We start from the raw sequence: 27,178 nt of genomic DNA, 5'->3' as shown, positions 1-27,178 counted from the left end.
GCTTCTTCTACATGGATTTCCATGGCTTTCTTATTAATGGTTGCTGAGTGTTTGCTCGGTAGTGTATTTATCAGCACTGGAGAATTTGATGAGGATGTTTACAGGGAATCGACAGTGACGGAGTCTTCTTGTTCAGGGGGTTCCTTACCATATCACGAATGACGAAGGTAGCCGAAAGCTACTGATTGCAGGTCCTCCATGTCCTGCAATGCCCATTTCCTTTGCTCCGTGGGCATGTCAAAAGAAGTCATGGAATGAGAAGAATCATCCTCAGTGGTGAACGAAGCTGCCAGCTCTTCAATCCCAGTTGACTGATGATAATAATTACTCATGGAGCTTGGCTCTGTAAATCCGTTTCCATAACATAAGAAAGAGTCAACACCTCCAGAGGGTCCCATGAAAGCTTGCTGCTGCACCATTCTGGAGCTATCTGTCAGAAAAGGGGGATTACTGCCTTGCTGATAATTGAGGAATCTCTCAAATGATTTGTCTTCTTGAGGGCTAGGGGATTTTGAGCCATTGACTAGGGTTTGGGTTGCTTGTGCCTTGAGAGAGGCTAGTTGTGCCTGTAGATTGACAACCTACCCAAAGTAACCCAGAAACAAAAAAGCAAGATCAGATTACTTCTGTGATTAAGATTATAATTGAAGTGCTTAAAACTCTATTTACTGTTAATAGATCACTTTAATTGTTGTCAAGGGACTTTATATATATACTTTCTAGGCTTACCAACTTGTTAGTAGCTGTAATTGACAAGAGAGAGAGAGAGAGAGAGAGTAAAATCTCTTTACCTGTTGCTGCAGAAAAAAAATATGAGAAACACAGCCATAAATGGGATCCTGAAGGCGGGCTTGAGCCTCGTAAGAGATCGTCACGGCAGCCTCGAGGCGATCTTGCACTGGGAGGTGCATCAGGAGCTTGGAGACATTGCTTGCTCCAAAGACCTTGTGAATGGCAGAAAAGTGTGTAGCCCCTTGTTCATGGCAGAAGTAGGGTGCAAAAACACAGCCTGTAGCACATTTCCTTCTGAGGAACTTGCAAGCTCCACAGGGAGCCCCAAACCCCGTCATCTTGGCCTCTGAAAGTGTAATGGATGACTTTGGTTTTCGGCCAAATGCAAGCACTAGCCTGTGTTTTTATAAACGTTGGAGAGAGGAGGAGGTGGATGATATAATAATGATAGTTATTTCCTCTTGGTCTCCATTATGGCCTACAGATTTCTTTATTTTTATATACATAGCACCCTTTAACCCATCTTCAATTTTATAATCTAGGTTTTAAGATTCCATTCAAAGAGCCACAAACGACAGATGCTCTCATATAAATCATCTCATGGAGGACTCTTCCAAGTGTGATAGCCCAAACTGCTTACATTGATATGTAAAAAGGCTCCAACAGAGGGCTTGAACCAGCAGAATATTCCTAAAATGAATGAAACAAATGATAATGACACTAAAGTGGAACACTTCACCAGAGAGAGAGAGAGAGGGGGAGCATCTGTTATGTGCTGGATCACTAAACCTTTATTTTCTTGTTCGTTGCTTTTTCACAAATGATAATCAAAATCCGTTTAGAAGGGTGAGTGTCCCTTAACATGAGAAGCCCATTAGAAGGTTAACCTGGGGAGAATGCAGATTTGCTTCAGATATAATGCACGTAAGGAACCCAAACCCTTGGATAAGAATGCTGGAGCTGCCAAAGTTATACACAGAAACCCTGCAATCTGATTCAAGCTTTGACCAAAGAAGCTACACGGGTGGCTATCCCAAAAATATAAAATCTGAAGGCATTATTGCTTCTCACGAGACTCAGATTGATAACTTCAAACAGACACGCAGGATCCAACAAGAAGAATATATTCTTAAAATGAATGAAACAAAAGGGAATGACACTAAAATAGAACACAACAAGAGAGAGAAAGAGAGAGTTTTCGTCTGTGATTTGTTATGACTTGTTAGTGTCACAGTACACAGCTTGTCCAGCAATAGCCAAAAACTAATGATACTAGTTGCTGTATAATCAATTTCCCTTGTCACATATAAATCCCAACATGTAGGGCCTTGCCAGGCCACATCCTGCTCACATAAAAGTCTCACCCATCCAACATGAGCCCTCAAATATTGCACCATTAACCCAAAGTTGCCAAATGAACAGCAACAGTTAAGCTCACCTAGTGACAACATTGACAACTGAATAGAGCTCTGCAACTGGGTATTCCCATAGGTTAGATTGCTAACATATCATTACTAGGGTTCCCGGTTCTCGACGAATTAGTCGAGCACAAAGACGGGTTATTACATGGTATATACCTCCGTGGAAGCCATTTTCTGTCTCTTTCTTTCTCTCTCCCTCTTTCCCTAGGAGACACATTTACAAGATTAAATTCAATTCTTGTACACTCTGTTGGCCACTTAACAATTAGGGAGCAAGTGATATTGGAGACAGGAAGGCAGGTTTTTTCAATGAGATTATTAAAATAATTCCTTAGACAATAACGTGGGGGTTCAACTAATCCAGGTAACTAACCTTGAACCACAATATGCAGTAAATTAGAAACCCACTTTGTATATTGGTATCCTCAAAAACCCTTTCCAATAAGCTTTCGATAAATGCAAAAGTGACTCCTATTCATATCATATTATTTTAATAACCTGCCTAGACTGTTGATCCATGGCAGTCTTATTTTAGAGCTCTGAGGTATTCAAGATGAATCAAATCAGGTAAAAAGAAAAGACACTCTTGAAAACAGTAAACATTGTGAGCTCAACCAGCCTCTCAATCATTCACACCCATGATCAACAATTTCAAGAGAATTTTTTAAGTAAACGTAAGCACTTAGAGACATCCTTTTTATATTTCAGTCTTGTTCTTATGTCAGGCACCCTCAGTTATTCTCATTAGTATGCCTATCATCATCACCATGATGGCACTGATTCCTACTGGTAAATCTTTATCCTTTGATTTACTGCCTCTCCCACTTTCATGTCGGCAAGGACATTACCAGTAAGACAAATCTGGGCTCTCTACTTCCATGAAGTAAACGTGCATGCAGATTCACAGCTCCATTGAACTTCTTCAGCTTTAAACAGTTCATTCTCTTATGTAAAACCCAGAGAAGCTTCCACACACAAGAGTTGTAACAATAAGGAAATCTAAGGGTAATGTGAATTCACATTTGCCCCAGTATTTCCTCAGGATATCACTAGTGAAACACTCAACACTCATCTTTATGCTTTCTCAATGAATATTATGGCCTTTCAGGGGTCAAGAGGTTAAACTGTTTCACTGTTAATGGAGATCAGACTTGAAAAGAACTGATAAAAACTGCCTGAGTGCTCTTCATTCGTCAGCCCTTTCAGGGAGCAAACTCTGAAAATTTCACACCTTTATTAGCTCATCAATGGCAGGGCCATTGAGACCCCTCAATCTCCACCAAATGTGAAGTTTATAAAACGATCTTCAGCCTAAACTGGGTCTGTTTTTAATCTCTTACAAATGAATAAATCCTTACACTGCAGATTTCTAAAAGACAACCCAGTTTCTCCATTGATTTGTAAAACAAAAATTACATTAAGCAATCCAGTTTGGCATGGTGGCATGTATTCTGGTGCTTCACATCCATGCAGGAGAAGGATGGAAGACATCCTAGGAAGTGTCAAACACCTAGCTAATACTCCCTAAAAGGCCGACCTGTTAGGGAGTAGAAAGCTAAGTACATAACCCATGTGGACCAGAACCACAATACCTTGGATAGTCGGGTGAAATCTCTTCCTTACATTTCTTCGGATTTCCAAGTGGCCGATGTCTTTACCAAAGCCATGACTCAGCGGGGGCTTTAATTTTTGGTTGACAAATTGTTGTTGGTTGACTTACCAACATCAATTTGAGGGGGGATGTTATCGTATATAAGGGCATTATTGTAAATTTGTATCTTATAGGGGCATTATTGTAATTTCTTTCTTAAACTTCTATATCTATGTATCAAACAGAAAATCAGGGATTGAAATTGCTCTCTTAGTTTGGAAAAATCTTGACAGGAAGGAATCTACATCTTTTCTTAAACTGCTTTCAAAAGAGATTTTATACATTTTAGAACATACAAAGAACATCTGTACAGAGCAAATAATCTAAACTGTTGTGCTAGACACGTGAACTGTTATCGAAGATTGTTTATGGATTGCCTTGTGTAGGGATTAAGCTCAAAATATCATTATCTTATTATCTTAAACCCTCTAATCATGGTTTACAACTGCGCATTACCCAATATTTAAACCAAAACCTTAAACATTAATAGTTTTAAATGCTACTCTGGAGCCATCTCGGATCATCTCGGCAGGAGATGAACAGAAATCGACTCCATCGACAACATAGATGGAGTTACACAAGTACCAACACGCCGTTTTGAAAGGATACAAGAAATAAAAACAAAAGAAAAGGGAAAGAAGAGAGAAGAAGAAAATAAAGAAAGATAACAAAAACAAGAGTCTCAGTTCACAAGCTGTTTGGTTCCCTTGGGATTGCTGTGCCACCCTTTTGCCCAATGGGAAAGCAATTAGGTAACATCAGCTTTGTTGCTCTACAAAACCCAACGTGTCATTTAGACAGATTGCCGAGTGGGTCAGGTGTCATTCCATGTAGAGTGCTAGGGCAAGACGATAAAATAAGGGTCTTAAGGCTTTGAGGCTTTCCCCCTTGATAGAAGAAAATCGTCACCCACTACCCACCAAAGAATTTGAATAAGCCTGGAAAGCTTCTGCTAGGCCCTCTACCGTGCTCATGTGGGGCTGTGCACTCCCTGAATAGCATATGAAATGGAGAAAAAAATTCTTTTGGTTTCTTTTTCTTTTCTGTTCATCAGACAACTTGGGAGAGTGAGTCCTCACTCTTTCCCCACCAGAGGCTTCTCATGGCTTTTGTTCCTAATCAATTAAGACCTCAATCCGGTCATCAAACTAGTCAACATAAGGAAACTGTGACAAGGGGAGGGGTCCCCCTTGAGACTCGTTGAGCCGACACAAGCGCCGCAGCACGGGACCACCGCACGTGTGGCGATGGTCCATGAGTTATGAACTTTGTTTATTAGACCCTTAATCTAAGATTAAACTTCCTAGACAAGGGTTGTCCAACCTCACTTGAGACCTAAAACGAAGACTTAAAATAAACTGTGGTGTGACATATCTTCTAGATATGTATTGTATAATCTTTGCTTACTCATGCATAGGGAATGGTTGGAAAGAGACTTAAGAACCCTAATTTATGAGTTAACTACCTTGTCTTGTTAACTTCACAAGTAGAACTCTTCATGGGGTCATCTCTGGTGACCTTTGTGTTGCCGGAGAGTTGAGAGACACACCTCCATCACTTTGCTTTCAAGCTCATCCTCTCACTATCTCTTTGAAATCATGTGGAGGTGTTTGTTTTTTATTAAAGACGAGTGTTGTTTGATCAGGAGGCAGATTTTCTAAATGTAGACCGTGATCAATGTTAATGTGGGATAGTTTAGTCCTGGATAAGTGGTAGAAGACATGGAGATGTCACTTCAGGGCTCAAATATGAAAGATCGATGGAGATGCTTTACTTGTTTTTCCAGAAGAAAAGTGACGCAAGGAGACAACTTGGGGAAGCTATATTATGATGTTTAACTCCGCTTCAGGCTAGCATGTTTGACCACCGAATCAAGCAACTTTGTTTTTCTTCCAAAAACCAAAAAAAGGAAAAAAAAAAAGAAACAAGATTGGAAGGTGACACAAGAAACAAATTGGAGAAGACCATTCAAACCGAAAGAGAAGCTTCTGCACATAAAGTTAGAAAATTTAGTGTCTTGCCTTCTTCTCCACTCATTTTCTTCTGTCTTAAATGCAGAAGAAGCCTTCTACAGTTCTCTTTTTTTTCTTTTTTTGTACTTCTGGAATACAGCTATTCCCCAAAATTCAGAACCTCATGGAATACAGCAATGGGTTGAAGAGATCAGTTCATAGACGCTTGTTTTTAAAACAGCAAATCGAAACTGGATTGGTGATCGTTATAAGTAATATAAGATGAAAATCAAGAGATTCTCTGTTTTGTTCACGAGGAAATCTTCATCAGGATCATCGAAAGCCACATTTGAAGAAGATTAAGAGACAGTTGTTGAACTTCATCTACAGGAATATTGACTGAATCATTCTTCCCTTCCATTTACAGTTCTTGTATACTAAAACTAATTTTGAAAGGTGGGGCAGAAGAAATGCACTGGGGACATAAGTTTAGACATGGAAAGACCAGTCAAGCTATATCTAGAAACACTCTGCTATCTGATGGGACTCTTTTAAATATAAATTTGAACCATGTCGATATCATCAGTTGGCCCTATTTGATTCATTCTTGGAGATCTCAATTTAAGTGTTCTTGGAGTCGGTGTTTTTCCATGGTTTTGATCAAACCAGAATGGTTTCGTCAATATGTAATTGTCACTGTTGCTGGGTGGGTCATAATAGAGGGTCTCAGCTCTCCTCGATTAGACTTCAGATTAAGAGTTTACAGCTATTATGGGGAAGAACAAATCTCAAGACAGATTTGAGATTGGAGAAAGGAAAGGTGTGTTAAAGAGCCTGTAACTGTTACTAACCATTGCGCCAAAAGATTGATCTATTATCGAAAGCATAACTTGCATATTAAAGACATGCCCATTCCAACACTCTCCCGCACGGGGAACACCTGTGTACAAATGCAAATGCACATTCCTACTTATACGGGGACAGCCAAAGACAAAGTCCCACCTATGCAGGGATGGAACCAATGAGGGGAGCGGGACTCGAACTCGATACCAACCTGCTCTGATACCATGTTACTAACCATTGCGCCAAAAGATCGACCTATTAGCGAAGGCGCAACTTGCATATTAAAAACATGCCCATTCCAACAACAACATGGTAATTCTATAGCTGCATCTTTGCTTAAAACGGAATCTCTCACATGAATGAATAAGTCTGGTTTTTATCACAGTTCAGAAAATCTCAGGAGGCTCATCTCCCACGAGGAAGCTCATTTCCCACGTCTTTGGCTTCCTTCACATGGAAGAGAGAGCTAAACAAAGTGACTCAAATTTGAATGAGTTAACTCAAGATAGACTTTAAACAATGTTAGAAGTGGTAAACGAGTCTTAACGATCCAATTTTTTTTTAAAAAACTTTTAAGTAGACGTTTCAGTCTATTATATATAAACATGAAGAGAAACAGTTTTAAGTGCATTTAAGCACCTCCTTTCTTTCATTTAGAAATTATCACAAGTATCAATTTACTCGACGGTTGGATCATTGGAGTTATCGTGTTATTAGTCTGGGATTTACTTTTTTAACCATAGGTATTCTTTTGGGAGCAGTATGGGCTAATGAGGCATGGGGATCTTATTGGAATTGGGACCCTATGGAAACTTGAGCATTTGTTACTTGGACCATATTCACAATTTATTTACATGGCTCAAAGTTTGCAAGGTGTGGGATTTCTTATAATTTGGATAGTTATGGTTCATTCACATTAACATCTAATTGAAGAAAAAGCTTGAAGAGTCCATAGTGCTTCCCTTAGCGAAAGTCCTCTTTCGATTAGATCCGAAATGAATGAAGAAATAAACTAGGATTTTAGAGATAAGAAATAAACCCATTCGTAAATCCAAGCGATCTTTTCATAGGCATTTGCCCCCAATTGGTTTGAGGGATCGAATTGATTATAGAAACATGAGCTTAATTAATCAATTTATTACTGAATAATGAAAAATATTATCTAGAAGAGTGAACTGATTGACTTTGAAACAACAAAGATTAATTACTATCACTATAAAACAAGCTCGCGTTTTATCTTCATTACTTTTTTCTTAATAATGAGAAACAATTTGAGAGAGGCGAGTCGTTCCCTACAACTACTGGCCCTAGAAACATAAATAAGTAGACCCACCACCCGAATTTAATAAAATCTCTAATTGGAACTCAAACTCCAATTGATGTTTTGTTGGAAAAGTCAGAGAGATTTGATTGTCGTGACATAAGAAAAAAAGAAAAAATAATGGGGAGGGTGAGAAATCTTTTATTTATTTATTATTGAAGCGTGTTTATTCATTCCTACTATTATCATATGTAGGGGTGGCATTGAGCCGAGCCAAGCCCGAACTTGCCTATGTTCGAGTCGAGCCTGATTTAAATATTTCAAACGCGAGCTCGTTCTCGAATCCAGCCTCGAACCTAAAATTGTTATCGAGCTCGAGCCCAATAATTTTAAGTGAGTTCAAGCCGAGCTCGAGCTTCAATATTCATTTAAAACTTATAAAAAAATACATGTCTCAAGTTCGAGCTCCAACATATATTTAAATTTTTTCAAAAAATACATGCCAAATAAATTGTATATAAAAGTATGCATACATTTTACATAAAATTGGGTATGACCTCTACATAAAATTTGGCACAAGGGTGGCATTGAATTGAGCTGAGCCCGAACCTTCCTATGTTCGAGCCGAGCTTGATTTAAATATTTCGAACTCGAGCTCGAGCCAACCCTAGCCTCGAACCTAAAATTGTCATCGAGTTCAAGCCTAATAATTTAAACCGAGTTCGAGCTTCAACTTACATTTAATACTCTGCATCAAATAAATTACATATAAAATTATGCATACATTTAAAAAAAAAAGAATGATAGGGGAAGTTTGGAATTGAATCTCAATAATGGATTAGAATGCACCAATATTAATATTTTTTACCCCAAATGTTGTCTAGCTTATTTTGTAATGTCTGAATTTGACCATAAATTTATTGTGGCCACCTTAGTACCCCTGGTTGAAAATTTATATTCTAGGAAAAACTATAAATGTTTGTCCTAGGATACATATTTCCAAAAAAAAAAAACTATTAAATAAAATCCTATTACTATTAGTGACTTACTAGAAAATTACAAAAAAATATTTTAAAATTTTCTTAGGAAAGTTAAATGGACCTCTTATTGCCTCTTCCAGGGAAATAAATAAAAAATAATAATTAATTTAATATATTACTATACTTATTGATAAATTGTTAATCAAATAAAATGTCAAACACAAAATTGCTATGAAAATTGCCTCATGCTAAAATATTACAGTATCAACTATCAAATACTTATTCAAAAAATTTCTATACGGTTTTCTAGCCCATCTTGGTAAGAAAATCTTACCTAGAAAATTATATGATTTTTTTAATAAGAATTTCCAATTAGAAAAATGTTTCCAAAAAATATGAGGCACTAATAGTCCCTAGAAATGTATTTCTACTAAAAACATTTTTTCAACATTTCTTGAAAAAACCACTAATATGGCTTCATTTTAAATAAATTTTTATTACCAATACTACAAATTATTTTGTATGTCATTAAATTTATCTTTGTAATGGGTCAATTAAATTGAAAGGGTATTTTAGATGAGTCTTATTTACTTAACAATCCTTATTAATAACTGAGTCTCAATTAATAGTATCAAGTTCATCTCTTTTACCTATTGCTCCCTACTTTCGTCTAGTTTTGACCTTTTGGCCCTCACAAAGACTTGAAGTACACTCTAAGTTATGAACAAGAGAAACTTTTAAACGGAGAACAAGATTTAAGTAAAATGATTTAAATACATGGCTCAATTGTACAAGGAAATATTAACAAAATATTTCTCATGTATAAAAATATTTTTTTATAAAACAATTTATATTTATTTTCCTCAATTTTCACTTTAATTATATTTTTAATTCATTTTAAAATTTTAATATATATTTTATTTTTTCTCTTCACTCTTCTCCTCTTCTTGCTATTTGTTTCCTTTTTCCTTTTGTTCTTCAACTCTTATTTATTTTTCCTTTCCTTTTTCCCTCTCCTCCATTTTTTCCTTATTCTCCTATTTTTCCTTTTTTTCTTTATATTTTTATAAAATATTTTATATTTATTTTCTTCTTTTTTCACTTTAATTATAATTTTAATTCATTTTAAAATTATATATATATATATATATATATATATATATATATATATATATATATATTTTAGTTTTTTAATTTTTTCCTTCACTCTTCTCCTCTTCCTGCTATTGTTTCCTTTTTCCTTTTGTCTTTCAACTCTTATTTAATTTTCTTTTCCTTTTTCTCTCTCCTCCTTTTTTTTCGTTTTCCTTTTTCCTTTTTTTCTTCCCTTATTTTTCTTTATATTTTTTATAAAATAGTTTATATTTATTTCCTCATTTTCACATTAATTATAATTATAATTTATTAAAATTTTTAAATATATATATATATATATATATATATATATATTTTTTTTTTTTCCCTTCACTTTTCTCCTCTTCTTGCTCTTTGTTTCCTTTTCCTTTTGTCCTTCAACTCATATTTATTTTTCTTTTTCTCAATCCTCTATTTTTTTTCATTTTCCTTTTTTCGTTATTCTCCCAATTTCCTTTTTTTTTCTTCCCTTATTTTTATAAAATAGTTTATATTTATTTCCTCATTTTCACTTTAATTATAATTTTGATTCATTTTAAAATTTTAAATATATGTTTAATTTTTTAATTTTTTTCCTTCACTTTTCTCCTCTTCGTGCTATTTGTTTTATTTTTCCTTTTGTCTTTAAACTTTTATTTATTTTTCTTTTCCTTTTTCTCTCTCTTCCTTTTTTTATTTTCCTTTTTTCCTTCACTTATTTTTTATTTATATTTTTATAAAAAAATTATATTTATTTCCTCATTTTTTACATTAATTATAATTTTAATTCATTTTAAATTTTTATATATATATATATATATATATTTATTTTTTCCTTCACTCATCTCCCCTTCTAGATGTTTGTTTCATTTTCATTTTGTCCTTCAACTCATATTTATTTTTATTTTCCTTTTTTTCCTTATTCTCCCATTTTTCCTTTTTTTCCCTTATTTTTTCTTTATTCTATTCAATTTCCTTTTCTATTTTCCTTCCTCTCTTCTCACTAAGGTTTATTAGTCTCACATAGGTCAAAAGGGCACGAGAGACAAACTTATAAAAGCCTAGCTAGAAGGAAGGCAAAGTGTGCTTACCCGGATGGGGTGAGTCGGTGATGAGTTTCGTTCGAAAGGTTGATGCAAATAAATTCATTTTTGATCGACGTCTCCCGTTGACGGTCATGCGACGCCGTCGAGAACAGGCGCCTGCCGATCCCCTTCGTCAGCGTTGACAGCTTCCGTCGTCGCCGAACAGACAACAGCGGCTTCCGCCGTCGTCGCTTAGCTACCACGCCAGAACAGGCAGCTCCACGCCACCGCAGCATGCTGCCGCTCGTCGCCACTCGCCTTGGAAAAGCAAAAGCTACCCAAGACTTTCTGAGAGAAGCATCCTCGATTTAATCTACGAAACTGCCTAAGAATGATAGCTTAGAATCTATCCCTGCTATTTCTCGGTATTCAATAATGGTTGATCTCCTCTTCCTCTGGTACCTCTTCCCCTCCACCAGAATCCTAGTATGAGATGCCAATGTAAAGGTGAATCGGTTGTGTGTAGCGCATGTAGAGTGTTATATGGTTTGTCGACGTGCAAATAATACAATCCCCCGTCTCTCACCGGCAGAACCAATCATTTTCTTTGTCACCAGATCCTGAAAAACATAATAAGTAGGGTAAAAGATTAAAAAATAATTCATGGAGTTAGCAACCTAGCCGATGGACAACAAATTCAAAGGAAAAATTGGAACTAGCAATGCAGATTGAGGTGAAAGAAAGGAAGCAAGGGTAAGATTCCCTACTACCTATACTAGTGAAACTGACCCATATCCAAGGTTAACATGCTTATCAACGAGAGACTCTTTTAAGTAAAAAAATAAGGACAACATACCTAACATGTATTTTGAAGCTTCGAAATAAAATACCTAAGACTAGGAATGAAACATTGAAAAAGAAAACTTACCTATGGGAGGAGTAGTATGAGCCAAGGATGCAGAAAGAATAGAAGGTTGTATCATACTCTGTGAAATTCATTGTTGCTGGTGAATTAATTGTTGCAGTTCATTCGAACACCAGGTGGGACAAGTGTTGTAGTGTTAGACCCTGGGGCAATACCCTCATGTGTAGTAGAGTTTGCCTAGACATACTTCTCAAATTTGATCAAACATATGTCCAAGTAATGATTGGTGTGTCCACAATGGAGACACTTTCTCTGAGATTTTCCATCCCCTCAGCCTCATCCTTGACCTGAACTATCTCTATCTCTGCCTATGCCAGTCCCTATGGATCCTCTGGGTGACTCAGTGGAACCAAGTGTTGCAACTGATGTATTAAGGGTAGTAGCTTCACCTACTTTATGCACAATAGTTTTTTCAACTTTTGTTACCCTATTAAAAGTAGTAGAAATTTTAGGTACTTCAAAGGCTAGGACTTGTGTTTTTATACTATCAAACTTAGCACCCAAACCATTAAGGAATTTTGCCTCTAGGAGCTGACTTTGTTGTTTTCTAAGTTCCTTTTCATCCATAGTAAATGGAAGAAAAACATTGATTTCCTGCCACATACTCAAAAAAAAGAACTAAATTATTCTATCACAATCCTATTACCTCGCTTCAAGCCAAAAAACTTTGTATGTAACTCATATAACCTAGAAATATTACTCTCTTGACCATATAGAGCTTATAAAGTTAATCACATAGCTTTTATAGTTTCAAAGTTCATAACCTGACTTCTAAAGTAGATTTCATATTGTTGACAATCCAAGTCATTATTTGGTTGTCTTCTGCTTCCCCCAGTCATCATCCTAAGGGATAAGAGGATCATCCCTAATAAATTTCAACTTCTTTCGGCCCTTTAAATACATTCTAACATATCTGGACCAAGTATATGGTGATAATATCTTTTCCTTCATAATTATAAGATTCTTTAGATGGAGTGTAAACTTCACTGGAATAAGTCATAACAGATATATAAAAGCACCAAACATATCAAATAAGTCTCCCAACAACTTCAAATTAATCAACGTAAGTGGGCCCCACTATATAGAATTAGGGTTATGGCAATTAGGTGATATGCGCTGTGTAAAAAGAGCAACACTAGGGTTGATGTCAACAGATGTCGAGGATGATGTCACCATAGGTAGGCTTGGGAGTTTATGCACATCCCAAGATCAGCAAAAAAAAACCCTCTTTTGGACAATTTGAAATATCAAGATTTGGTTATGGCATAGATAAAAAGAAAAAAAAATGGATTTTTACCGACCAATAGCCGAACAACTTGATAAAGATCCTTCCTTTATATAGATGTGTGCTTCATAATGATGAAAAACTGACAAAGAACCGATCTATCACTCTAATATCATGAAAAAGGTAAAAAAAAAAAGAGCGTTGAAGAGAGAGAATAAGAAGAGGGAAAAGTATAGAGGCAAAAGATCAAGTGAAAGAGTTGTGTTGGGGGACGTGCACATCCCCCAACCCTTATTTATAATGTTGAATATATAATTACAGATATACCCTTACTTAAGTGAAACCCTAGTGTCCATATATCTCTCATTCTACATGATGCATAGGCCATAGACTTAATTGGACATACAAAACAAGATTACATCAAACTATATAAGTATAGATAAAATGAAATAACCAAAATACCTCTATATTTATTTTTCAATAAGAATAGAGAGTGAGTTTGAATATGAATTTCAACTGATTTGAAATCTTTTGTCCTTCTCTCTTTGTCCAAATCAATTTTCTCTCTTCTATCTCTTCAATTGGGTTCAATTTTCTTGCCCTATATTCACCTACCTAAGCGAGTTCACTCCGTTCTCTAGCCCATTTTTTTTTTTTTTTTCTTTTTCCGTTGGGGTATCGATTACTGCTTTCCATTTAGATCTCTACTTCTCTATCAGCCAAAGTGAACTATCTTCCACTCTATTAGTCCAATTCAAAGTTTTTTGTTTGTCTTTTTCCCATTTGCTTTCCTGTTTTCTGTTATCAAATATCCAGTTTTCTTATGATCTCTCTCAAACCTTTCCTGCGTATCTCAATCATTTCCTGCAATTCACTGCAACTTTGTGTTGACCTCGGACATTGGCAGAAACATAATAGATTTTGAGTCTAATGCTCTAGAACCTTACTGACTCTTGCTGAATTTTCCAGGTTGACTTTTTTCACAACTCTTTGTCTCTTTGGCTGATATTCATTACATAAAACGCACAACCAGTGTCATAACACTGGGCAAACATCGAGCAACACTTGCAAAAGAGACCAGATGAAACCCACTGGAAAATTGCACTTTCCCATTCCATATCCACTGTCTCCATTTTCTTGCCCTTTCATGGTCATCTTTTTGCAACTGCGTGAGTGTGAAGGAGGTATTACTCAAATCAAGCGCCATTTCACAAGCCCCTGAAGCACTACAAATATATACGGGAGGAGGACCACAGAATGTCAAAGGTTCTTGCATGAAATCCTTCTCTATGTTCTTTCATACAGATTTTGTTATCTGTATTCTATCTAAATCCACTGGGAGCCGCCTGTGGGCCAACGCCAGCTGCTCCACGCATGGCTTTAGACTGAGCTAACAACCCATCATAATCCTGCCCAAACAAGTTTATCATAATATTAGTGATTCAATAAATCAAATTTTTTTTTTATAAAAACAGCGAAATGGGATTTCAAAGACGCTGTTTACCCTTCGCTCAAAGGCAGCATCTCTTGAGTCAATAATTTTATCGGCAAGACCATAATCAATCGCTTCTTGTGCTTGGAAATACTTCGGACGCTGGATATCTTTAGAAATTTCTTCCTTTGTTTTTCCAGTCCCTTTAGCTACCAACTCAATATAATAATCAGTGTTTGCATCAAGCTCTTTTGCCTACAGAGAAACAGTATAAGAACAAGAAAATTAGAAGTTTACCATGGGTATGCAAGTAATTGAATGACTAGATTGAAAATAGGTGGTACTCCAATGGTGGACCAAAAAAAGCAGGGCAGCAATACAATTAGTCCATCTTGCCTCAATGTGTATATGGTATGCCATTCAGGTGATCCCCACATCTGCCAAGGGAGATGGAGAGAGAGAGAGAGAGAGTACCTTAATCCACATATCAATTGCTGCACCACTTGATTTGTTGACCTTTGGCAGATAAAGTTTCGCTGCAAGTACATTATACCGTCTTAAAACCATCTGCAGAAACAAAAAAAATGTAAAAAGAGGATAAAACTCACTTGAAGCATTTGGCTGTAGAGCACGATAACCCTTGGCACCAAGTGATAGGAGCATCGCTGCTTGACCAAATGCCATGCCACAGTTCACTGTGTAAATCTTGGATTTACAATACTGTATTGCCAAAATAAAGTAACAGAGATGTGAGGTTGTTAGTATGGAAATCAAACTGTGAACCACAAAATCAATTACTTCAAATAGTAGTTGATTAATCAGTACAGATGAAAGGAAAGCACATTAATGGCACAGCTGTATGAGAATAAAAGTTGGAAACATAGAGATGGTAGAGTAGCCAACATCAAGCACTCGCAATTCTTATACAAGGGAAAATACTGAACCTTTTTTCTCTTTTAAATGCTAAATGATGAAAGAATTATATCAAAATATGCTAACATTAAGTATTTCGCAGTTACCATATGCTTTGTGCCTGTATCCAAAGCTTCAGCACAAACTAAGATAGTCGATTCCAACTAAAAACTGGAACAAGTTGACAACGACACTCCCCACAAGTGTTCAACAAAGCAAAAAGCTTGTTGAATAACAGGTATGGAAGTCTTACAAGACTCTCATACCAAGAAGTCTCACAAGACCCAAAATTAATATGGTGGACTCTAAGAGGAGTTTCATGCGAAGGAGGTCTCACATAAGAGACTCAGGTAAAGGTGTTTAGTTGTGTTAGTCTTCTTTTGACGTTCAATTGTTTAATTGTTTTAGAACTCATTATACTCGATTTATAATCATATCGATGAATTATTTTTCTACTCCAAAATTTCAACATGGTACCAAAACAGGTTCTATAGATTGATGTTACATCAAGTTACAGAAACAATGTTTTTTTTCCTTTGTTTAATCTCATGTCTCTCCTTTTAGTGTATTTTTTAATGTATTTTATGAAATCTTAGATTATGTGTTTTTTCATTGTTTATCTTAACTTGTCTACAATAATAGATGATCTCACAATTTTATCGCAGCTATATACTGTTTCTTCTTTCATAAGCATCTTCCTCCACCTTAATAGAGAATTTCAGAGTCTGGAAACTCCTTTGCCTTCACCTTTGCTGCACAAAGATAACGACTTTCCTAATCTCAAAGATGATAACCAGTTTTCACAAAATTTGTTGTCGTGTCCAATTTTCTGTTTCTTGCCTTACAGTTTCCATGGAACATACCAATGCTCAGAATCTTTCGTCGAGAAATAATGCCACATTATTGCAATTCATTTCAGAGTTGGCAATTCTCATTGAGCAGCACGCTCTATGTCCAACTTATTGAAGAGAAGAGGCTACTGAGCAGCTATTCCTTGACGACAGAGAAGTAGGGGCGAGAGGAACTCTTTTCCCCTCCATCAGCTCATTGCTCAACATCAATTGCATCGATGTCATTCATCGAATCCTATCATTGGCGTGAGCATCTCCAAACTCAAGCTGCATCGCCATGAGACGTCTTTGGTGCTGATACAGGCGTTGCAGCCTTCTCTATCTTTGGTGTCAGATCAACCATAGCCAGAAGCGTTTTTCCGTTGTATCAGCCATTGCAGCTTCTGCAGTTCCATATCTCGTGCTTGCTCGCAGACATCGTATTGAATCTGTACTTGCTTGTTGTTGGAGGAGGCTGAATAGACCAAGATAACAATAAATATGTTGCAGCTTCTGAGATTTTCAAAAATTGAAGAAGATGATGTGAGTGGTGTGTTTTAGAGAGTTGCTGATCGATTTCGTGCCAAACATTGTTGGCATTTCTCTTGAAGAGTTGAGGTATCTGCTGATTTCCTCTTAGAGTTCGATTTCACTTGTTCAGCCAACAACGAATTTTCTTGTCCTAAGAGCTTCTGTTTTGCAGCAATTATCTTTGAGCAAGATTTTGTTGTTGTTTTGGGTTTGATTACTGTCGTGATTCAATGTCTTCTTGCTCACAAGTCTGGTTCCCTTGTGCAACTCTTGCTTCCTTTTTTCGGCGTTCTCATTGATGTGCATAGTTTGGTTTCCTTATCATGCACGAGTCCAACAGTTCTTCCTTTAATGCAAGTTTGAAGGTTCTCTCTTTCGTGAGTTTCTCGTTAGAAGACATTCTATTTTCTGTTAAGCTAGTTTCTTCATCTTGGGTTGTTGTCGTGTTTGAGTCCCATTTGGACTCTTAGCAGCTGGGTTGTTTAGTAAACAGAAACCAACCACGTTTTCATCCAAGGCACCTGTTGTATTTTATTTTCATATTTCCTGTCTGGGAGGAGTAATTGCTGCAGAGAATGCAAAGGAGTTCACCTTGCCCATGAAGTTGATCGAATTGAATCGGTAGTTGAAGTCTTCCTCCTCAGCCGAAGCTATTAACATGGAAACCAGGTGTGCCACCTTTTGTCTCACGTTTGCCGCAATCCCAAAAGGAAGCCACGTTTCATGTCATCCGGAACAAACGCAATGTCGAGAAGTACAACGCTTCGATCAATGGGAAGATAAACTCACTCCCATTCTGATAGCCCTTCATCTTCATCCATCCCCCCCCCCTTGCCGTTACCACAGCACAAGACCATGACTCTGGAGGCTTTTCTCTGCGAAGCATAGGAGCTAGAAGAAGAAATACCAGATAAACCAAGGGAGTTGATGTTGGTGTTCCGCACATGCTGAATCTCTTTCTGCTACTGCAATTGCCTTGTCCAATTCATCTACCTGCTATTCAATGCTTTCACAGCCAGCAACTAGCTCTTTTAATGGATCCTGAGCCAAAGATATTCTCACTGAAACTCGTCCGGCTAGTGGATCAAAATTACTTAACAGATCTACTCAGGTTACTCTTTGAAGCTTGCTTCTAGACCTTTACACCTTCTGTCCCTGCTGTCAGAAATCCAAACTGAGAGTGACCATCTCTTCTTCAGAGACTACAGAGGGAGGTAAGTAACAAGATGAATTAACAGGTGGCTCGCTGCTTGGCTATGACACACTATGGCACTGGTGGGAGCAATAATCGGTGTTGCTGCAGGAGGTTGGCTAAATAATGTTTGCTTCTCATGAGCAAGCTCGTGAAATAGATGTGAAACTTTATCCTTTTACGAAGCCATATCACATGCTGACTTCATCTCCTTGCATAATACGTGTGGATTACTCCAATGCTGCCTTGGAGATTCTTAATAACGCCTCTACCTATCAAGGATTTTATGATAGTCCTTTGCTCAAAGCTTGCTGTGGAGTGGGCGGCAATTACAATTTCGATGCAACAAGAATGTGTGGGTAACCAGGAACTTTTCTGATTCCTCAAAACACCTCTCTAGGGATGAATTCATATGACAGAAGAGGATTACAGAGATATGGTTGCCTTCTAGGGATATTTGAAGGGATTGGAATGGAACCTGTTTGGTCCACAAGTTGTCATGACCTCCCAGTTTGAGGGGGAAAATAGAAAGAGAAGTATGAAAGATTCTACAAACTGAATCAAGCCTCGTAACTTTCATTACTCTACCAATTTAATGAACATCTTCTTCTTATTTTTTTTAGTGTAGAAATTCAGTTTGGAAGTTGAGTGTTGTGGTTGTTGAGCCTCCTTCCGAATTTGAAATATGGGTGTTGCTATCATTTGAGAAGAAGAAATACAATCTACAATGAAGAATTTCACATGGTGTGGGCATCAAATTTTATGTGACAAGGATATCTAAATCAGGAGGAGTACAATATGAAGAATTTCTTCTTGAAGACCAAGAATTTTTCCATTGCATGTTGGAGTTATAAACTCCAACTTAAGGGGGAGTGTAGAAAAACAAATATGGAAGAGTCTTACATGACTCTTAAAGTAAGAAGTCTCACAAGAACCAGAATTAATATGGTGGTGTCTAAGAGGAGTCTCATGGGAAGGTCTCACAGAAGAGTCAATTAAAGGTGTTTAATTATGTTACTTCTATTTATGCTCAATTGTTTAATTTTTTTTAAGACTTATCTTTTAGTGTTTAACATTAGCTGTAACTGGGACATGGTTAGTTTAATTATAATATGATTCTACTTGTTTTATCTATTATAGATAGAAGTCCATTATACTCATTTTATAATCAAATCAGTGAATCATTTTTCTTCTCCATATATTCAACAAGGCTTTTGTAGCTATATAATCTGAACATCCCAAAAAAAATTAAACTTAACAATGGTTATAGTTTATGAACCTTAGCTCTTGCCACATCAGCAATATCGAGATAGGAACTCAGGAGTTCATGTCCCATAGGCATCTAGGGTGTCCATTCATAAACTTGTTGCCCAACCCAATCTAGCCTTTATATAAGTTTCACTGTCCATTTTGGCCAAATAATTTCAATACGGAAAACAAGAATTTTTTTTGTGGTTTTGGTATCAAGTCCCACAGAGCATGTTAACTTAGAACTACAATGATAGGGAGCTGTGAGCTCATTGGTCTTGATCACCTAGAAGTTGCACCCAAGATCATGAGGAACAATAATGGAACAAGACAATAAGCAGAAGATAGCACACTAAAATGTGGAGAAAATCATAGTGTGTAAAAAATGCTAGAAATTCTTAACACTAACGAAGACTGATGACTGACATACAGGATTATAATATCAAATATTCAGGAAAAAGCTTCAAAACCAGATAATGTCATGGATATAAAAAGAAATAAACAATTATTCAGGAATGCTCAACGTCCAAATAGAAAAAGGATGACTTCAAAAAGTAAAAAGAGATTCTTACAGCCATAGTATCAGCAATCGCGTACGCTTCAGTTTCTGATCCAACAGTTTCCTTCTTCTCATTCTGCGATATCAAGAGAGGTTTCAACCACTTAAAAAAACTTGCACTAACAGTAACTCGATGATATATGTTCATACATAAACCACAAAAATGATCCATCAAAAGAAACTCTTAAGCTTTCCAAAAGAGAAATCAGTTTATGTGCTGAGTAATCAATTTCAAGGATGGATTCAAATAAAAAACATTAAGGGTTGAAGGGCTAACAACATGCTCACTAACCTGTGTTCCAGATGAATTTACATAGAGATATATGGGCTTGGATGGATTATCGTAATCCAACCACATAAGTTGAGCAACAAGAAGCTCAGTTACAGCTGGAACAATCTGTTTTCCTAGCCAAAAAAGGCACATAATCAGAAAATGTACCAGAAATCATTAAAAATTCAGATAGTAAAAACTTTCTCAGAGAGTTATTAACAAGAAAAAAAAATTATTTCTAGAAGAACTTGTTTTAAAAAATAAATCTCAATAAAATAATGAGTGCCCACTTGAAAATAAGAATACAACAAGATGATTTCCACATCTCACCGGCATCCCAAGGTAGCAAATTCGAGCATCTAGGAGGAGAGAAGGCAAATCTGGCGGTGCACTACGGGGCCTCCCAAACCCTCTGGCCCCACCGCGATACATACTAACACTCATGCTGTACCTTGATGGACCACGATCCTCCATACCTGATAGACTCCACATGCCTCCATTATCTAAATAGTTCCTAGCTGAAGAAATGCTTCCCTGTCATCATAATTTAAAACATGAGATTTCCGGATGCTCATCCTTCAAGACAAGAAGACAACCAGTATGTTAAATTTCTCATACTATAAAAAAAAGTCGGGTATGAACCTCTGTAAGTTTTTGCGACTGCCGAGAGACAGGATTATCTTCAGTCATGAACATGTCTATTTGTGAGGGAGACAGGCCGAACATGTGCTTTGGAGCATTTTTAAAATTGTCAACAACTGCAAATAGGAGGTCAGATACTTGTTAAAAGGAGTGTCAGACTGCTAGTATAATTTAATTTCTATGACTGGATAAATAAAATGCCTTAGTATAATTTAGCAAAGTACACGGAAGAAATAGAATTTGAACCTCCAATGTTATCCCAAGTAAATATGTCCCCGGTACTCACTATTTTCATGTAAAACTAACATCCCGCACCTCAATGACCATCTACTATACGATATGCACCTCCATGACCATCTACCATACGACACTCTTACTTAAGTACAGAAGAACTCTACTATGTTTGAACTAATTATAGTGAAAACTACTGAAGTACTTACAAAGAAAGCTACTATGTGTGCAACCAGATAAATGACCTTTACACCTTCAACTGAACGGGTGGGCCTCCATTTCTTATGCTTGTATGCTTATGCTTACATCCCGATGCCAAAAGACAGTTTCTCTCCTCTCTCCTTACAGCAGTCTATTGTCGTCACTCGACATGAATAATTGCAAGAACCCTAAGGGTCTGTTTGGAACCCTTAGAAAAGAAAAGAAAATGAGAATTTAACCATTATTATTCCCAAAAATAGTTAGTGAAAATGAGATAATGTTTTCACTAACTATTTTTGGGAATAATAATGGTCAAATTCTTATTTTCTTTCTTTTCTTTTCTTTTCTTTTCCATGGGGTTCTAAACCGACCCTAACTTCATTAACCAAACAATCAGAACAGTTAAAGAAAAACCATCCTAAGAAAACTGAAAAATGATAAAGTGTTTTTTCCATTGGGTGATTACATCCACCTATTAGCAGCTTCAATTTGCTGGCATAAAAAATACCCACATACAATAAAGGAACCAATAATTAAAAAAATCGATACTGTTAAAAGATAACTCAGCAGTAAAAAACTAAACCTCCTAATCATTTAACAGATATATAAAAAAAGTCGGTCATCTGTGAAACTTACGCCCATCTTTGAGATTTTCTTCTCTGAACTGCTTAGGTATGTGGTCGTAGCTCTTACTGGTTGCAGAGACGGATTGACATCTTTTGGCAGTTTTGCACTTGGAATCGGAAGAAGATGCTGTAAAGAAAAGTCTGGAACCTGATAGAAAAGGCGATTTAGGGATTGAAGAAGTAGGACACGGTTCGATACTCTTGGAAGCGGCAACTGCGGAAGGGATGAGAGAAGTTGCCATGGCCGTCAGCCACTTCAACGGCTTCAGTTGTTTTGGTAAAAAGGGAGGCCTTCGCTCTCAATTCCACCCGATACTCCAATTTTGGGTTCGCCGCTGTGGAGCAGCCACGAATAGCCTTTTGTCCGTTAAGCGTGCTTGCAATGATATCTCGTGGCAAGTGGGTAGTCTAATTCGTGTTAATTCTATGGTTAATTTTTTAATATGGTTTTGAATATATTAGATTCCATATTAGATTCCATTAAGGGAGTATATTAGATTCCATATTCTAAATACCAACAGTTAATGGCAGCATCTGATATTGCCCACAACCCATACCAACATGATAGAACTAAACACATTGAAGTTTATAGGCACTTTATTAAGGAAAAGTTAGAAACAAGAATCATTGAAGTCCTTCATGTTCGATCTCAAGATTAGTGTGTTGACCAAGATAGTGTCTTACTTAGCATTTAACAATTGTCTCGAAAAGTTGGACATGAGTGATACCTATGTACCAACTTGAGGGGGAGTGTAGAGATTTACTCTAGGGATTTCTTCTTATTTATAGGCACTTTATTAAGGAAAAGTTAGAAACAAGAATCATTGAAGTCCTTCATGTTCGATCTCAAGATTAGTGTGTTGACCAAGGTAGTGTCTTACTTAGCATTTAACAATTGTCTCGAAAAGTTAGACATGAGTGATACCTATGTACCAACTTGAGGGGGAGTGTAGAGATTTACTCTAGGGATTTCTTCTTATTTATAGGCACTTTATTAAGGAAAAGTTAGAAACAAGAATCATTGAAGTCCTTCATGTTCGATCTCAAGATTAGTGTGTTGACCAAGGTAGTGTCTTACTTAGCATTTAACAATTGTCTCGAAAAGTTGGACATGAGTGATACCTATGTACCAACTTGAGGGGGAGTGTAGAGATTTACTCTAGGGATTTCTTCTCTTAAGAAGAAATCCTGTAAATATTCCATAAATCCTGTAATTATGTAAACTATTTGTAATCCCTGTAATCACTCATAATCTTTCCATGTATAGTCTGTAAAATGGCTATTTAAGATGACGATGTGAATGAGAATATATACTAAAATTAAAGTCTTATTTTTTACTATTATTTGTTTAATATTTGTTAATGATTATGATATATTAGATTATTATGACTATGAAACATTATCAATTATAAATACTTAATTAATATATTTTTAACTAATACGATTATGAAATATAATTGTTAATGGAAATCCTAATTAATTAGTGGCTAGTAAAGGAGACAATCAATAATGAAAACCCTAATTAATGAATGAATAGTTGATAATTATAAAATATTTAACAACACATAAATATAATTAGTTTATATGGTAGTGAATATGGAAAAATGATTAATGATTAATACAATTTGGATAATAAAATATAATATAAGTTAATAAAAGTAGAAATAATTGATCAATAATTTATAGCAATATTTATTGATAATGATAATTATTAAGTACAACAAAATTACTTCTAATAATATTTCTAATATCAATTTTTTTATCGATAATGATAAATTATAAAAATTAAAATTAATATTGCATTAGAGTCAATTGTTTTGTGCATTAGGTTTTGTTTAGTTGTGACTATTATGACTTTTAGGCATTTTCAAAGAATAGTTGGATAATTTGTATTAGACTTTATATATGTGTTTCTTTTTCTCTTGCCAAATAGGTATTTCAATATCGCAACCCAATAACTTTATACTTTTTTAAATAATTAATAACATTAATCTAATTATGTGTAACATATTATATTTCATAATGAAGATATTTTGAGATATTTTTCGGTAATTTTATTATTTTTGTGAAACTTATTTTTAGTCGAGTCTCTAGTAAAAATGATATATTGACAGCGGCTAGCCAATGCAACCCAACAGACCGGTCTGTTAGGTGCGGAAAACTACCGCTTACAAGAGTGGACAAAACCACTTTGACACCCACCCGCCCATTCTGGAGCCGTCTCTCATAGGATTCGAACACAGGACGTGGCGTGTCCAGCTCTGATACCATGACAGCGGTTGGCCAATACAACCCAACAGACCGATCTGTCAGGTGTGGAAAGCTACCGCCTACAAGAGTGGACTGAACCACTTTGACATATATAACTAAAGTCAAGACTCAGGATCATTGGACACTAAGTTGAGATTTGGGATCGTTGGACGTTGAGTCAGGATTTGGGATCCTAGGACACCTGGTTGGGTATCCACCCTATTTCCAAAAGCCATGCTTCTTACACTATTAGGCTTTATATTTGTGTTTCCTTTTCTCTAGCTAATAGGTACTAAGTTTATGCCAGGAAAGCATTAAGATATTTAGCTAATTATACATAATAACACATTATATGTCATAATGAATATATTTTATCTATTTTTGGTTTTTTATTTTTTAATTCTTCATATGGTGTTTCTCGTGCCCTTACATGGGTTCTTTTATTAATGTCCTTTAAAAATGCCCACATATAGCAAAAAGGAACCAAACCAATTAACTTAACAAGGGGTTAGTCTAAAGGGTAAACTTGAGTCCAAAAAGATATAGTAGGAGAAAGGTAGACGATATATAAAGAAATTAAAGGAGACTGTAATGATGAAAGTTGGAAGGAAACCATAATGGTAGACTATAAAAATATCAAACAAGTTGGTCCAAGTATGACCTCAAAAAAGTTTCCAGGGGATGAATATAATTTTGGAGATAACAATGCGGAGGACACACAATTGATGCAAATAAGCCAACCAACAAAAGAGAGGAAAAGTCAGGCCTAATGTCTCATGCAATCTCCCCTTGAAATAAAAAATAATAATTTTATTAAGGATGAGTTTTTCATGACAATACAAGACCCCAACCAAATAAATTTGACCCTGACTCAAACCTGGACTTGGACCCGACTTGGTTCTATTTTTTGAAGACTCTGAGCTTGTTGAAATAGTAAATCTGGTTTGAGAGTCGGTAACTCTTCTCCTCTTAAGTGAAAGTCTCACAACAAAGGAGTCAACAACTTCGTCTCCATTGCGAAAGACTAGAGAAGGACTTGGATGTTGATGTGGCGCTGTAGTTTCTGTTGAAATTATTCAAGAATATGATTAGGGAGTGGTTAAGAAGAAATTGGAAGAGACGACGGTGACATGTTTTTTACTTCTATTTTTGGTTGCGGCTGTTTCTTTTTAATCTTCTACTATTTTTCCTACGTTGCCCTGCTCACTCTCGTTTTAAATCACTGGTCTACCATTGCTCTGAATCGTCTCTCATCTTTGACGCTGCTAGGTCCACTGAATAACGTTCTTCTGTCGGTATGACTTGTGAGACTTGAACGTGGCACCGCGACCATCGAAGTTGTTTGCCTCGTACCCATCAGATCAACAACAATCAAAGTCTGATTGTACTCACCAGAAAATCTTTACCATCCCCCCCCCGCAAACTTGAAGTCCGAGATGATCTTCAACCGCATGACACCCTTCAACAGTTGAAGTCGTTAGTGGAGCACATATGACATTTCATCAGGATGCAGGGGATGAAGCGGTCCTTCATCTCCATGGTTTAAAATCCTTCATCTCGTTGAAGACCATTTTTTATCTTCTTTGAGATGAAGGATGCGCACGGCTTGGTTTTCCCCTCTCTCATGCGTCCTCATTTCTCTTTTTTCCTCCCTCTCCCGCACTCCCTCTCTCGTCTCCCTACGTCCCTGAAGTCGTTGCTACCTCTCTTCTCTCAGATTCTCATCTCCGGCCTCCGTCTCTACTCCCTCTCGTCTCCGGCCTTCGTCTCTCGGTCTTCTCTCGGACTCACCCTCTCTCTCGTCTCCGTGCCTCCCTCTTTTCTCTCAGACTCACTCTCCGTTTTTCTCTCTCACTTCTCTCACTCTCTTATCCCTCTCGACCTCCCTTTCTTCTCTCTCTTCTCCCTCACTTCTCTCTTTCAGCCTCCCAATCCCTTCTCTTTATGGCTATTCTCCTTTCCCCCAAAATACCTTCCGATTTCGTTCGATTTCACTATTTCGGTTTCGATTTTCTTTGATTTTGACATTTGGGCATCGATTGCTTAATTTCTACTTCGATTAGGCCTCGATTTCCCCATTCGGCATTGATTTCACCCTTCGGCTTCGATTTTCCCTAAATTTCAGAAGGTGTGATTAAACCCTAATTTTTTTCATAAAATTAGTGTTTTATATGATTTAATTTTATTTTCAGTGCCTAATTGGGGGTTCTTTGTGCATAATTGTGGGATTTAGGGTTACGGTTTAGGGTCTAAATTCTTGATTCGTGTTAGAGATTATTTTTAGGTTTTGGTGCTCGGTATTTAAAAGGGACATGGAATTAGGGTTTAGGGTTTATGGTTAAGGATTTAGGGTCTTTTAGGGATTCAGGTTTTTAAGGTTTAGGGGGTTTAGGGTTTTTAAGGTTTTGGGGGTTTTGTGTTTTTAAGCTCTAGGGTTTTTTGGGTTTAGGGTGTAGGGTTTAGGGTTTAGGGCTTTTTAAGGTATTAAGTTCTGGAATTAGTGTTTAGGGTTTAGAGTTTAGTAGGTGATAGGGTTTAGGGTTTTTAAGGTTTTGGGGGTTTTGACTTTTGGGTTTAAGGTATGGAAATATGGTGTAGGGTTTAGGGTTTAGGGTTTAGGGCTTTTAATGTTTAGGGGGTCTAGGGTTTAGTCCAATTCAAACAAAGCTGAGTCGCCTACACGGGCGTCCATTAGCCAATGAAACTTGACCCCCATCACTGACGAGGTATAGTTCGTAGTGACCGTGAAGTTATATGGGGCTCTACCAGGGGGTGTTCGGTGAATTTGGACTTGATGTGTATGTTTTCTCATTGTTTAGTGCATATGCAGTAGTGAATGTTGTTGAAATTTTTTGAAGTGCTATGGAATATTTTTGCCATGTGGTGAGGAGATTCGGGCGTTATACATATCCACCACATGGTATTCTATTTTATAATGTTGTTGAAAATTTTTGAAATGCTATGGAATATTTTTGCCATGTGGTGAGGAGATTCGGGTGTTTTATATACCCACCACATGGTATTCTATTTTTTATGGTTTGTGTTTCCGTGATGGGTAAAGGTTGTCTGATAAAGTTTTTTTCATGAAGACCGTCTCAAATTTAGATTATACATGGCTGCAAGAA

The 27,178-nt window shown here is 36.6% G+C and overlaps 2 protein-coding genes across 2 annotated transcripts; both read right to left on the bottom strand.

The window, feature by feature from the left end:
- Positions 1-152: 152 nt before the first annotated feature.
- Positions 153-1,079, bottom strand: LOC137939562 (LOB domain-containing protein 29-like). The gene is made up of 2 exons (XM_068784842.1): positions 792-1,079; positions 153-581 (listed from the first exon to the last, which is right to left on the bottom strand). The coding sequence occupies exons 1-2, from the start codon at positions 1,068-1,070 to the stop codon at positions 153-155; spliced, it is 708 nt and encodes a 235-aa protein (XP_068640943.1). The 5' UTR covers positions 1,071-1,079.
- A 13,000-nt stretch (positions 1,080-14,079) lies between these two features.
- Positions 14,080-22,163, bottom strand: LOC137938794 (ATP-dependent Clp protease proteolytic subunit-related protein 1, chloroplastic). Its single transcript, XM_068783832.1, has 9 exons — positions 21,814-22,163; positions 20,746-20,861; positions 20,434-20,637; positions 20,125-20,229; positions 19,846-19,908; positions 15,169-15,280; positions 15,035-15,096; positions 14,633-14,815; positions 14,080-14,537 (listed from the first exon to the last, which is right to left on the bottom strand). The coding sequence occupies exons 1-9, from the start codon at positions 22,043-22,045 to the stop codon at positions 14,451-14,453; spliced, it is 1,164 nt and encodes a 387-aa protein (XP_068639933.1). The 5' UTR covers positions 22,046-22,163; the 3' UTR covers positions 14,080-14,450.
- Positions 22,164-27,178: the final 5,015 nt, after the last annotated feature.

This window comes from Aristolochia californica, unplaced genomic scaffold (assembly GCF_029961685.1).
Source record: "Aristolochia californica isolate CCGP_79_NKW_82.1479 unplaced genomic scaffold, dmAriCali1.0.hap1 SCAF_8, whole genome shotgun sequence".
Taxonomy (NCBI): Eukaryota; Viridiplantae; Streptophyta; class Magnoliopsida; order Piperales; family Aristolochiaceae; genus Aristolochia; species Aristolochia californica.
This window is presented reverse-complemented; position numbering and strand designations above follow the sequence as displayed.